Source organism: Schistocerca gregaria, chromosome 3 (genome assembly GCF_023897955.1).
Source record: "Schistocerca gregaria isolate iqSchGreg1 chromosome 3, iqSchGreg1.2, whole genome shotgun sequence".
Classification (NCBI taxonomy): Eukaryota; Metazoa; Arthropoda; class Insecta; order Orthoptera; family Acrididae; genus Schistocerca; species Schistocerca gregaria.
Window position 1 is genome coordinate 534,882,203 of NC_064922.1, and position 14,565 is coordinate 534,896,767.

Sequence of the window (14,565 nt, forward strand, 5' to 3'; positions counted from 1 at the left end):
CTAAGAGTTCATGGCACAGCAAAGGGATATCACAACTAGACACAATGCAGTAAAAATACATGTATTCATTCACAATCAACTGCGTGGACCTGTTCTCAGAAAAATCTGTTGTACACGGTTTGCCATGGAATTATTTGCCAATGTGTGAAATATTCAGCAGTGTTAATAAAGTTCCTTTCTCAAATGAGATTCATAGGACATGTCTGGCAAACCTGCCTTAGCAGGATTGCATGGTATTTGGTGCAAATGTTTCTATGATCAGTACAATGCAAGTGAATGCACCAAAACTTCATGATGAATAAACATTGGAATAAAATATAAGGATGAATGTAAGAAGTAATTTAAGAATGAAATATAAGAATATGGGAATATTAAAATATTATCTCTGAAAGTATCATATGCACGTTACATTACAAATATTATTTGTAATTTTACAACCAGTATAAAACCCTTACATCCCCTGACTTAGTAAGAAACATTAGTGTAGAAATCTTCTACAAACGAGGGTAGATAAATGAAAATAAATAAGCAGTTGTTGGGTTTTGCACACTGGATGCAAATGTGTGAAGCTGCAACACCAGCCGCTGTGCTGCCACTTCGATTGAAATTGTCACTGTTAAAAGGCACCTGAAGTACATTGAAAACTTGTACCGTCATGTCCTCAAAAATGATAATGTAACTATGGATAAGCTGATACGTGTTCTTATTTTGACCTCTCTTCCACTGAACCGGCTGTGTGAAAAGCGTAATCCCTTCAGTTAATACCATTATGTTGGAATATTTGGCCCTGTGCTTTGTTATTTCCAGTTTGGCTTACAGCATGAACAACAATCACTTTAAACTGCAAGGCAATCCAGATGATATTAAAAGAATTCACAGTATAAGTACATCTGCCCTTTTTCTTTGCCAGTCATTACACTGGTTTCAGTGACATTATTCTACAAATTTTTGATGTATCTTCCTGTACAATTACACAGTTTTAGTGCATTTAGATTTTTGCAGTAAAATAAGTGGCAAACCAACCTTCTATGTGAGGCAGTATATTGGAATTCCTAGAACATTCAACAAGTTCAAAACTTCTGTAGGGTGATTTAGTTTCATTTGTATCAGTCATAGAATAACTCACTCGCATAACCATTCTGAACTAGTATAACTTCCAATGATAAGTGGGTATATTTCGCTTATGTGTCATTGATATTACACAATTAATTTGTCAGAATGAGTTAGCCAGAATTTTTGTCTGTTGTATAGGCGCCTTCTCCTATTTGTAGAAGGTTTTCAATAAATTCTGATGCTCTTGGTTAATGTATGCAATTGTACCGACACATGAAATAGCACTCAAAGCATTTGACACTATTCGTAAACACAGTATGTGAGAAAACAATTTTTTCCACCCAGTGCAACCCAACTCCATTACCAATAGCAGGAGATCAAGGGCCAAGGGCTATCTATCACCACAATTGTAAGTGGGTGGCAGTGAGTGTTCACGGATAAAACTGTGTCTTTACACACACTCGCTTAACTTTTATATGTATGAGGGGTGTTTGAAAAGACCGTGCAAAGTCAGAGAGATCTTGTTTAGTCAGTAGTATCTTTGGAAAGAATGCACACTAAGTTTCAGGCATATTGGTCTATTTCTTTGTGTTTGGCATTCGTGTGAGTCAAGGAAGTAGAGTGACTGTCGAAAAATGGATGAAGAAGAATTTCGTGTGGTGATTAAACATGCCTTTGTTATGAAAGGCAAAACGCCTCAGGAGACTAAAAAGAAGCTTGATAAACATTACGGTGACTCTGCACCTACAGTTAGAAAAGTTTGCAAGTGGTCTCAAAATTTTTGGAGTGGCCATATGGGCACAAGTGATGCTGAACACTCTGGATGCCCTGTGGAGGTTAAGACTCCAGAAATCATTGATAAAATCCATGATATGGTGATGAATGACAGAAGAGTTAAGGTGCGTGAGATTGCTAGTGCTGTGGGCATCTCAAATGAGCGGGTACATAATATTTTGCATAAAAATTTGGACATGAGAAAGCTATCTGCAAGATGGGTTCCGCGATCGCTCACGCTTGACAAAAAACGAAATTGTGTGAAGTGTTGCAAGGATGGTGTGCAGTTGTTCAGGAAGAATCTGCAGGACTTTAAACGTTGTTTAATCACTGTGGATGAAACATGGCTACATTACTATACTCCTGAGACCAAACAACAATTCAAACAATTTGTTACCAAGGGAGAATGTGCACCAAAAAAGACGAAGACCAGCCCTTTGGCCTGAAAGGTTATGGCAACTGTCTTTTGGTATAATACAAGGGATAATCCTCATAGACTATCTGGGAAAGGGTAAAACTAGCACAAGTGCATATTATTCATTGTTACTGGGCCGCTAAAAAGTCCTTTCCCATCATGACAATGCACTAGCACACACCTCAGCAGTTCTGGTCGCAAAAAACACCTATCAGTTCCTCCTTTAGTGATCAGGATTTTCTGACAGCTACAGGTGTGTCATCTTCAAAGACCCAAACTTTCTTTTGAGTCTTAGGTGGCATGTCGTAATAACACAGCAAAGTCTTGTTCCCTGTCACGATGTTATTCACATATTGAGATTGTCCCTTATAAAACTTCTTTAACATGTCCCAGCACCTAGTCACATTCCATGTGATCTGCTCTTCTGTCAGTCTATGAGGCACCCAGAGACAACAAAGTTTCTTTACTTGCAAATGATCATGCGGAATCGAATGAATTGTGGGTGCAGTTATTCCTAAGGTATCCTGTATCTGCTTATAGGTTATTCGCATGTCATCGCCTAGCATTTTCCTCGCAGCATCAGTGTTTTCCTCTGTAACTGATGAGTGTATCCTTCCTGTCCTCTGTTGGAATTCTCTGTACCACCTGAATATAGTTGTACGGTGTGGACACACATCACCGTGCAAGAGTCATTTCTTCAAAGCAGTTGTCTATGTTTAAACCACAGGTGAAGTTGTACTGCAAAACTGCCTGAATCTCTCTTTGTGACTGTGATACCATAGCAAGCACTTCAAACTAACTCTGCTAGTGAATGACTGTGCCCACATACTTAGTACAATTGTTAAAATGCAGGTATGAAGTATTCTCAGAACACAACAGCAATCAGCCTCCTGCAACTTATTGTTGTGTTGTATTGCAAAACTGTACTAGTACCCTTTGTACATACCATAAGAATATGTCCAGGGAGTCCTCTATTAATTTCATAACCCAAAGAAACCAAAATTTGTGTATAAAGACAATAAATTGATTTCACTTAACATGATATTGTTTGTTTTTAATATTAGTTGTTTGATACTCTACTTCTCCCTTTTGTCTCTGTTGTCATAACTCTGAACAGTTGTCACTTTTTATGTTTTTCTTTCAGATGATGGTCCTGAACTTCCAACAAAGGCAAATGAAGAATTCAGGCCATTTATCCGTCGCCTTCCAGAGTTCAAATTCTGGTATTCGGTGATAAAGTCCACTATATTGTCAGTCATCTGTACATTTTTTGACTGCTTCAACATTCCTGTCTTCTGGCCAATTCTTGTTATGTATTTCATAACTCTGTTTTGTATTACAATGAAGAGGCAGATAAAGGTAAGTTTCTACACTGATACATTTGTATATCACCCACTTTTGTGGGAATTTGAGAGAAGGAAAACTGACAAAATCATCTCGGCTAGAATTTAGGTATAATAACTATGTACAATTAATTGCACCAAAACTGTTGCATTTTTTGAATTTTGTAGGTGAATGAAATTTTTTTGTCTTGCCATGGTGCACTTATGACAAACTAGTAAATCCTAAGAGTATGTATTGTATTAGTTAAAATGAAACTCCCCATGTCAGTATGAACTGAGGAGTAAACATGATAATTAATGTGTGCTGGCAGTTTATTGCAGAGTAGGGTTGTTGTAAAGACAAATTTTATTTATTTTCATCTCTGTTTCTTAGAACCTCCAGAAATGTAAAGCTGATTTCTTACATTGTTCTATTGGACTAAATTTTGATATAAATATCATTACTTATGTTAACTGATCATTCTAGACACTAAAAGTTGCTGATCATTTTAGACACTACAAAAATTGTGGATTTTTACACTAATATTAATTGAGTGTGATGGTTTTTACATCTCAACCTTACTCCAATCCGTAGTGGTCCTGAGAATCTGTAACTCTCACTCTTCTTCTGAAACGTGTGTGCATGCTCCCCCCCCCCCCTCGTTGCACACACATTCTTTTTCCACATTTAATGAAGCCAAGGACCAGAAGCAATATTTACTGATGAGCCAACATGTGACAAAATCCATACTGCTGCATTGTGTAAACATATTACATATTATGCTTCCATTCCCAATCCTATTTCTGTCTTGGGCAGTGACGTGGGGAAGTTGGCACGAGTAATTGTGTATGCCATGTCTTAGATAATCAGTATCATTGTGACAAATATTGTGCCGCCACTACACATATTACATCCACTTGGAGTGAAAAAAATTCAACAGGGTGAGTGGTGGAACCTGTTGATTGATCTTCAGAGACATCCAGCTTCACAACGTATGCCATAAAAGAAGCTTGTGAGATGAGATGCAGGGCTATGTGATCAATTATGAACAATAGATACTTTTAGGAATTGTGACGTCACTTAATGGGTATCCTGGAATCGTTGGAGTTGTAATACTAGAGCCCAGCAAAGAGGAGGAGTGGTGGGGGCCTACCAAGGCCACCTGTTTGTCTTGTGCCACAGCGGATGAATCATGAACTGTTGAAACATGCCCTGGCAATTCATGCAGGCGCAGGTCCCAGCTTGCTTGTCCTCGTTCTTGTTGCTTCACTTTCGGAATTATGTTTCTCCTCTCTGGATACATAGAATGACATCATCCTGTGAAATACAGTACTTCATACAACCTATGAATATTTTCAAACCTCCAGTGAATGCAGTTTTCATTACCACACTTACACAAAGAAAGTTCATTTTTTCTTTTTAGAAGTAAGTGTAAGCCTACCCTTTTTACCCTATAATATAGGATGCCTCCTTTTCTAGGATGGCCTGCGGCTGTGCGCCTGAGGCACGACTTTCGAGGTTGTTTTATTGAGGTTCTAATAAGTATATCACAAAGGTCTGTAACGACCTTATTTAAAATCTTAGTAACTTTTAGCACATCCTATACCATTAGGCATAAAGTCTCTATACGCTTCTCTAAATTGTGTTAAAAGCTGCTTCATATTAGGTTTGTAATACCACAAGTCCTCTAGTATAATAACAGCTGCTGATACATTTATTTTGTTTCCATGAAATGTCCTTGCAAGTTTACCGATTCGAGCATCGGTATCAGAAACCAGGAAAGCTAGCCGGAGACTATCAGGATAATGTCTGATGTGTTCCCAGTTTTCGTTAAAAACAAAAAACAAAACAAAAAAAATATGCCAACATGAGCTGGAACAATATGCTTTTATTTAAGATGTTATATTGCCTTTCCTCTTACAAAATGTTAGTGTTTCAATATTTTTAACCATCATAGATACATATTTCAATTCAGATTGAACATTATCATCAGCTTTAGACTCACTACCACTTAAAAGAACACCTACATAAAAAGAATTAGTTTGGAAAAGAGTATTTCTAGCATCACACCGTTTTTCAGTGCTTGTCCAGTCACTAACTTTACTCACAGGTACAGATTTCTCTGGATGACTATACATGACAAAACGATATGAATTTTTACCAGTATACCTCCTCTAAGGAACACCAGTAGATTAAATTCCTTTAATACGTAATTTACCAAGCTTATTACTGATACAAAGCTTTAACTTTTTCCATATTACCTTGTTCTTCAAAAAATTTCTTATTAGCACTACTATCCATAGTCAGTCTCTCAACCCTAAAATTAATAGATAAATATGTCTTCACCTTGTTAGTAATTACATTCTGATATTTATTAGCAAAAAAATTTTCATCCTTAATATTATATTGTCTAAAAGAAGGAAATTGAACAGCATATGTATCAAATTTTCCATCAACATGATCTGTTTTACCACCATAATTAAATTCAACATTAATAGTTTCCACAAATTGCATTCGGCAACGGCACATCTTCCCCAAAGTAATATGATGTCATACGCGGACGCCTATGACTCCATTGTCTCTTCCTGCGAATAACACGACGCCTCATCGGACGATATCTCCCCTACACGAGGACGACAGTGTCCATCTCCTCCTTCACAGATAAACAATGCCCATTATGGCAAGTAGTGTGAACAATATTTAATCAAGACAAAAGCGCCTCATCCGCAGTTGCCATTTAATTGTACATAATGTAACGAGCCCCGAATGAGTAACTGTTAGGCCGGGTTTATTTTTAACATTTACTGTTACAGGTGTACCTTCAACAGTTCTCTTCAAAATGCCTGCAAACGGCTTCCATCTACTCATAATGTGAAGGCATCAGTAAGTTGCAAATTGTAGCTGGTGGTGCATGGGGAAAATAGTAACCTGCATCACCGCCCTCCTGGGAACTGGAATTTGTCTCACATTGGTTTCTTGTTGCTCACTTCCTTTTCTGTGTCAGCCTCTTCATTTTAGAGCAGCACTCGAACCCCATGTCTTCAAAGCTCATCTTATAATGTTCTTTTAATACTTTACTTTTTGTCGGAGGTACCACTTAGTGTACTGGCACATACCATCACAAATCAAGCCCTGAATACATACCCATCTCAATCTTCCCGTAATTTTTCCCATCTTCCTCAAATCAAGTCTCATGCTGTAATCTGTCTCTGATAACCTTACTGTAATTGGAATGTTAAACCATACCTTTCTTGCATCTCGCACAATGAAAGTGCTAAAATTGTGAACATTTATTTTAGAAAGATAAGAGCCTCTGTATTCTAATCTGTATAGATACTAAGCAAGCCACTGTATTTTGATGAGAACTAGAAAGAACAAACTAGTAACACTTGCAGTTGCCCTGAAAAGAACCCATTAATCAAGCCTACGTACCACAATTCATATTCCCACTTACATATCCTATCAGTGTATAATCAACAGTTAAAATCCATTCTTAGACAGAATTAAATTGAAACAGACTGAATAGTGTATGAAGAGCAAAGAATGTTGTAAAAACAGTGTGTGTCTAGTATGTTATGGAAGGTACCCACTGATGTGTTGCGTCACCTATGTATAATATATGCACCCTGTAACATGCCAATTAGTGTGAGGGGTACTTGGAGTAAATGTAAAGTATTTGTTAGCAGAGTATTTTATGGGCAGTTTCTGATTGGAACAATTTATTAAAATATTAAGCAAGCTACACGAATTACACACACAAAGCTCAATACACGGAATAGAAAAAATCATAGCGTCCATAGTTGCCCATAGCAACACACAAGATCTTCACATACCAGGGAGGCATAGATCATAAAATCCCACACCCCACTAGAATTATGCCTGCAAAAAAAAAACACACACACACACACACACACACACACACACAAACAAAAAACGACTTTCTCAGTCCAAAATCTTGCAGTAGCAGATGATGGCGCGCCTTTGTCAGATTGTCATCATATCTGCCAGCATTTGGTCTGAAGGTACGTGCTCCACAGTAATTTGTACCGTTTCTATTTTTTCCCTTATGAAGTGGAGTCTTGTATCTAAATGTTTGGTTTGAGTCTTATAGCTGCTTTTCTTAGACAGGTCAATTGCTGCTTTGTTGTCACATAGTTGTTTCACAGGGTCTTTTTTGGGGTTTGGTGATATTTCATTGCGTAGCCTTTGAAGCCATAGAGCCTCATAACATAACGAGGTCAGATCCATAGATTCTGCGTAAGTTGTAGATAAGGCCACTGTTAGCAGTTTTACGCTGCCAAGATATCACTGCTCCTTGAAATTTAAGGAGAGATCCAGTTGTTGACTTTCTGTCTTCAGAATCTCCAGCCCAATCTGCATCACAGTAACCTACTATGTGGCAGTCCTCTGATTTAGAAAACTAAAGTTTCATATCCTTAGTACCTTTTAGATATCTGAAGATTCTTTTGACTGCTTGCCAGTGAGATATGCCTGGATTATTACAAAAATGGCTAACAGTTCCTATCTGAAAGGCTAGGTCCAGCCTTGTTGCTAATTGAACATACATTAAACTACTTATTGCTTCACAGTAAGGTATGTTCTTCATAGCTTCTTGCTCTTGTTCTGTCATGAGTGAGCATCTGATTACTGTCCAGTGGTGTACATATTGGATTACACTCTTTCATATTAAATCTGTTGAGAATTTGTTCCACATAGTGTGTCTGATCCATCCACAAATAACCTCCTCTGTGGTTCCTATTAAATCTGATGCCTAAACAGTTGGTGAAGCTACCACGATCTTTCAGCTTAAATTTTTCTCCGAGTTTGTTTTTAAAAGCATCTCTGTCTTGTGAATTGTTACTAAAAATGAGCATATCGTCCACATAAACAGCAACTATTAAAATATCTGAACCTTGATTTTTATAAAAGACACAAGGATCAGCTGTTGACCTTTTGAAGTGATAGTGTACTATCTAATTTCAAGTTTTAGCAGCAATCACCTTGCTTCAATCCATATACTGCCTTTTTCAGTCTTTGTACACCATTATCTTTCACTGTCTTTGTAACTTGATCTACTTCTGGAGCTTTCATACAACTCTCTTCATGTAAGTCACCTTGTAAGAAAGCTGTGACAACATCTAAGTGGTTATGTCAAGATCACATTTAGCAGCCATAGCAAATAAATACCTTAATGAGTTATATGACTGGCGCATACGTTTCATCGTAGTCCAGGCCTTGTTTCTGAGCACTACTTTTTATGAGTAGCCGTGCTTTATAGCGTACAATGAGACCTTTCATCTCTTTCTTTTAAATACCCATTTTGCTTTTAATGGCTTTTTATTTGAAGGTAAATCGGCAGACTCCCATGTGTGGTTCTCTTTGTGAGATTGTAACTTGTCTGACATTGTCTTCAGCCAGTTTTCAGTGTTGTCTGACATCATAGTTTCCTCTAATGTCGAAGGATTGGAATCAGTTGGCTGTTTAGACTGAGTCGTGCAGTTTCTTTGGCTTTGGAATTCTCGATGACCTTTGTATTTGCTGCACTTGCTCATTATCATTAATTGGAATGTCTGGACTTGTTTCGTCATTGCTGCTAGTATTCATTGAACTGCTACTTGGTGTTACACTCACAGGTTCAGGTTCAATTTCTTCTAATTCAGTTGTTGTTACTTCATCTAGCTTCTTCTGTCATTGGGAGAAAGTTGACTTGGTTCCTTTGACTCAGTTCCCTCTTTACACTGTTTCAAAGTATTATCAGAAATCACATCTCTCGTTTTGATTCTCTGACAGTTAGGGTCAAAAAGTCTTGTATGCTTTCGAACCTTTGCAGTATCCTACCAAAATACACTCAACATTTTTTTGTCCCATTTTCGTCTGTTGGCTCTTGGAATGTGAGTACATGCTTTACTTCCAAATATTCTAAGATGCTTAAGATTCGGCTTCTTGTTTGTCCTAGCTCCTCCTGGGGTCTTGTTCTTTAGCGCTTTAGTCGGAGACCTAGTCAGACCTGTTAAACAATCAGCAGTGGAGACTGCTTCTGCCCAGAATTTATTTGGCAAATTTGTTTCAAAGAGATGGCGTCTTGCTTTTCCTACTATTGTACAGTTGTAACGCTCAGCCACTCCATTTTGTTCTGGTTTATATGGCGTTGTCTGTAGGATTCCTTCCTTTCTTTCTGAAAAAGGTTATCAGATTATCATTCACATATTCTGTGCCATTATCGGTGCGTAGAGTGCAGATCCTTTTTCCAGTTTGCCTTTCTACTAGATTTTTCAATTCTTGTATCAGTTGTGCTACTTGATGTTCATTTCTGAGGAAATATACAAATACTTTTCCTGGAATAATCATCAATTTGAGGAAGGAAGTATTTGGCTCCTCCAATTGATATAGTTTGCATCGGCCCACACACATCTGAGTGAACCAGCTAGAGAATTTCTTTGGCTCTTGAACTAGATCGTGCAAAAGGAAGTCTTGTTTTTTCCTACTAAGCAAATTGCACAGGGCGTGTTTATTGTTCCCTTATATGAAATTCCACTAGACAGGCCATAAAGTGCATCCGTAGCTTCAGAATGCCGATGACCTAGTCTTTTATGCCACAAGTCTGCACTATTTGCCTGCAATATGGATTTTGCTTCAAAATTTCAATCATATGGTTGGTCTAGTCAGTACATTCTGTTTGCTAATGACTCATTAGCAACCACATTTTTGCATTTGTCGTAAATGCAACAACCTTGCTTGTCGAATAAAATTGAATTACTTTTTTCCACTATTTACTAACACAGTAGATTTGTGCTTAGCTGAGGCACATACAGAATATCATCTACTTTGGTTCTAGCTTTCTTGTTACCAGTGAGAACATCTACAAATGAAGATCCTATAACTTTTATGGGTAAGTTTTCATTATTTGCTTTTAAAACTTGTGAGCCTGCCAATGCTTCAACATTACCTTCGTTAAAAGGATATTTAGACATGTGTACTGATGCGCCTGAGTCTACGTACCATTCTACCCGCGTATCTCTACCTGCAGCTGCTGTTGTGAGAAACGTCTGGTAGCTGGCTGTCTTGGCCAAAGTTTTTTTTTCGTTTTTGTTCTTCTTGCTGCAACAGTTTTTAGCTAGGTGCCCGCATTTGTTGCAGTTATAGCACCTGGGACCTTTTTTTGAATATTACATCACTCTTTTCTGTTGACTCATAGAGCAGCATCGCTAATAGATTGTTTATTACAAGCTCCGTCATTTATTTCTTGCAGTAATTTACTTTTTAGGGAGTCTCCTGTGATCGGCACGTTTGAATTTTCTAAGCCCATAACCATAGGCTTATATTCGTCTGGTAATCCTGCAAGCAGAATACACCCAATCCATTCTTCTTTAACTTCAAAATTCAAGCCATTTAATTCTTGTGGCATGGAAATTATCTTTGACACGCATTCTTCTACTGACAAACAATTATCCAGTCCGGTTGACAGTAAAGTTTTTAATAACTCTATTCTCCTGAAGAGACTAGAATCTTTATAGACTTGCTTTATCTTGTCCCATGCTTCTTTTGCTGGTGAACATATATCAATGGATGGACGTAGAGTATAATTTTGGGTCTTGCTGCACAAACTTAAGTTACGTCCTATACTTTGCCACTGATGCATCCCTACAATTGTTAGTGTCCTAAATATGTTCGCATAGCGAACTGCCAGGTACTGTAGTTTTCTCTTCCCATCAGTTTTTCAATTGTAGGCAGTGATTGGTATTTACTGGCATCATGATTTTAGCGATTATGTCGTTCCAAATTACCGCGCGCTGCTGCTAATTTGCCTGAGCCGGTGATCTCGTAATTTGTTTTTTAGAATATTACACCCGATTTATAATTCTGGGTCCATAAACTGTTAGCAGAGTAATTTACAGGGGGTTTATGATTGGAACAGTTTATTAATACATTAAGCAAGCTACATGAATTACACACACAAAGCTCAATACACGGAATAAAAAAAAATATCTGTGTCCGTAGTTGCCCATAACACAGGAGTCACACACGAGGGAGGCATGGATTCTAAAATCCCACAGTATTCTACCTATCCTCCACTACTGCCAGCATCACTGAGAGAAGTGCATAGCACATATCTAGCAGCAGTGACATGTCATGGACGTGTATTTGCAACATTAATATTGGGCTTATATTGAGTATGGAGGTGCTCTGGCCTTAATTATGAATGTTTCAGTAGAAATGAATGCTTTTAATTGCTATACAATTGTTGTGCATATTAATCACTTTGATAAGTATTTTTTAAACAACCAAATTTTTGTTTCAGCACATGATAAAGTATCGCTACATCCCATTTACTCATGGTAAACCCAAGTATCAAGGCCATGAAGACGGTGGAAAGACAGTTAGCTCTAAGTGACAAATCAGAAACTGTCACTGGCAAGCCCGAAATTGTATTTATTATGACTTTGTGAAGTGCAAGTACTGCTGTTGGCTGAGAACTTTGAGGTGCTGCTACAGTTTTTAAATGGGATCAGAGAAGTCGTTACTAGTCACCATTGTCATTTTCCTAGTTGCCCCATGTTTTATTCTTTGTAAGTGAAGACATAAGTATTATTTTGTTTCAATTAAGTCATCAGACCTCTAATCCCACAGGATAATTTTACAGAGTTGTATTTCATTTCCTTGCTATCAAGCATATTACAAATGCTTATGTCTGTAAGAAAGAAATGATACAAATTTATACTTAATTCTTGTTGAATTATATCATTGGTGACCATATTTTGTCGTATTTTTACTGTGTAGTTGTACCTTTTGAAATTTGACTTTTGTACATATGTTTTACGTATTGTTCCATAATGTCAGATGTCACAAATGTAAAGATTCCATAAATCATCATCAATTGTTTTTCTTGTTTGAGTCTTTGGAAAATACAGTTTTTAATTGCTTAAGAATAGTCCTGTTGTGTACAAATGTGAATTAAAGCACCTTAATTACGTAAAGGTGACACTTACCTACAGTGAAGTAATAAGTTTTTATAATTGAAAAACCTTACTTAAAAGATCTGAAACAAATAATGAATGATGGAGTGCCTACTGGAATTAATCAGATCAGTTTAGAGATAACTAAACTGTCAGATAATTCTTGGGGGTCATATTATTAAAATGTGGCTCTTAAGATTCGATGTATAATTTGTGTAGAGTCCAAAGACTGTACTCTATGTTGTAAGAACTTATGCTATTCTTTCTTCGGCAATAAGATTCAGTACAGAAGCATTGAACACTGTCCGGGCTGTAACTTTAGGATTTGTTTCAAGTATTTTCCTAATTATTATCTACTAAAGACTGAACTTACACTGGAATTAGAGATTGCTAAAGTTTCTTAAGATAATAAATTTTGCTATCTACTGGTTGGTTCATAGTACTGTTAACAACTGGTTGTGCTCAGTGAGTGCGGCACGGAGAATTGCACGAGTCTGTCTGTGGGAACAATGAGGTTACTGACCAACAATCAGGATATACATTAAAACAAAAAGTACATTTTCATTCAAATATATTACTGAAGGCTTACAATACGAAACATTTCATCGTGATATTTTTCGAAACTTTTCGTGGTGGACTGTTTTCGTGGTAATTTCATTTGATTTGTTTAGAAATGAATCACTGTCATCATGAAAATCATTGTCGCCTTCATTTTGACTTACACATTTCTCTAAAAGCTTCTCTCTCTCTCTCTCTCTCTCTCTCTCTCTCTCTCTCTCTCTCTCTCTCTCTCTCTCTCAAAAATGACTTTACATGAAGAACTAGCCCTGTTGTGCCTACGAACTTGAACATAAAAAATTACAACATTTTTCTTAACACAAGAGCTGCAGTTAACATAGGCTTCTCTAGATGCTCACTAAGTAGCATTGATGCCAACTAGTGCAGCCAGATTAGAGACAGGCACAGGTGAGAGCTACGAAAAATCGTGTGGAATGGGGCTCGATATCAGAATAGAAAACAAAATTCACAATGTCAAGCACCACTCATTGCTGTAGTGGAAACAGTTAATAAGAGACTGTTCTCAATGGAAAGTAGGCTTACCATATTTGTGTGTCAGTTATATTGTTATGGCACCACTGTACATAGTAATGGAAGAGACCTTTATGCATATGCATGAATTTTGTCCCCACCTTCCAGTTAGTCAGTCGCTGCCTGTCGGTCGCTGAGTGAGGTGCTACACAACACGTTCATTGGATTACCAATTCTCTCAATATGACTGAATGTGTTGAGCAAAGATAACTGCATCAAATTTTGTCAAAAGCTTGTGGATTCTCAAAGCGAAACAATTCGTAAGATTCAGGTGGTGTCTCGAGAAGATGCGATGGGTGTAACACAAATTAAGAAGTGTTTCAACCGATTCACAAATGACCGCATATCAGTGGAGAGTGACCAGTGTTCTGGCAGGCCCCAAACTGCTCGGAGTGCAACTGTTGTTTAGAGGGTGCAAAATTTGGTGATGGCGGATCATTGTCTGACCGTGCGGCAGATTGCCCAACAGCTTGGAGCGAGTAAAGATTCTGCACATTCAATTTTGTGTGATGATTTGCACATGCACAGAGTGACTGGCTGTGAAATTTGTGCCCAATTTGTTGTCACTGGAACAAAAGACCTCCGTTTTGACATTGCACAGGACCTTTGGACACCACCAACACCAATCCTGGGTTTCTGAACACCGTGATAACTTGAGATGAGTTACAGGTGTAAGATTATGACACAGAAACAAAAAGACAGTCAACGCCATGGATGCATCCCGAGTCTCCAAGGCCGAAGAAATTGCAGCAGGTGTGAAGCAAAATAAAGTCAATGCTGACGGTCTTCTTTAATGTCTGTGGAACTGTGCCTCCTGAATATACACCGGAAGGACAAACAGTGACAAAGGTGTACTATCAAGATGTTCTCCAGCAACTCTGTGACGCAGTTTGGTGCTAAAGACCAGACATGTGGATGACGAAAAACTGGCAACTGCATCACAACGCCCTGGACATT

At 37.8% G+C, this 14,565-nt stretch overlaps 1 protein-coding gene across 1 annotated transcript in view; it reads left to right on the plus strand.

Annotated features, from left to right (window-relative positions):
- Positions 1-12,562, plus strand: part of LOC126356261 (protein RER1) — a 67,830-nt gene extending 55,268 nt beyond the window's left edge. The window contains exons 5-6 of the mRNA XM_050007102.1: positions 3,387-3,601; positions 11,865-12,562. Of these exons, the coding sequence (XP_049863059.1) occupies positions 3,387-3,601; positions 11,865-11,957 (308 nt within the window). The 3' untranslated portion in view covers positions 11,958-12,562. The remainder of the gene's footprint in view (positions 1-3,386; positions 3,602-11,864) is intronic.
- Positions 12,563-14,565: the final 2,003 nt, after the last annotated feature.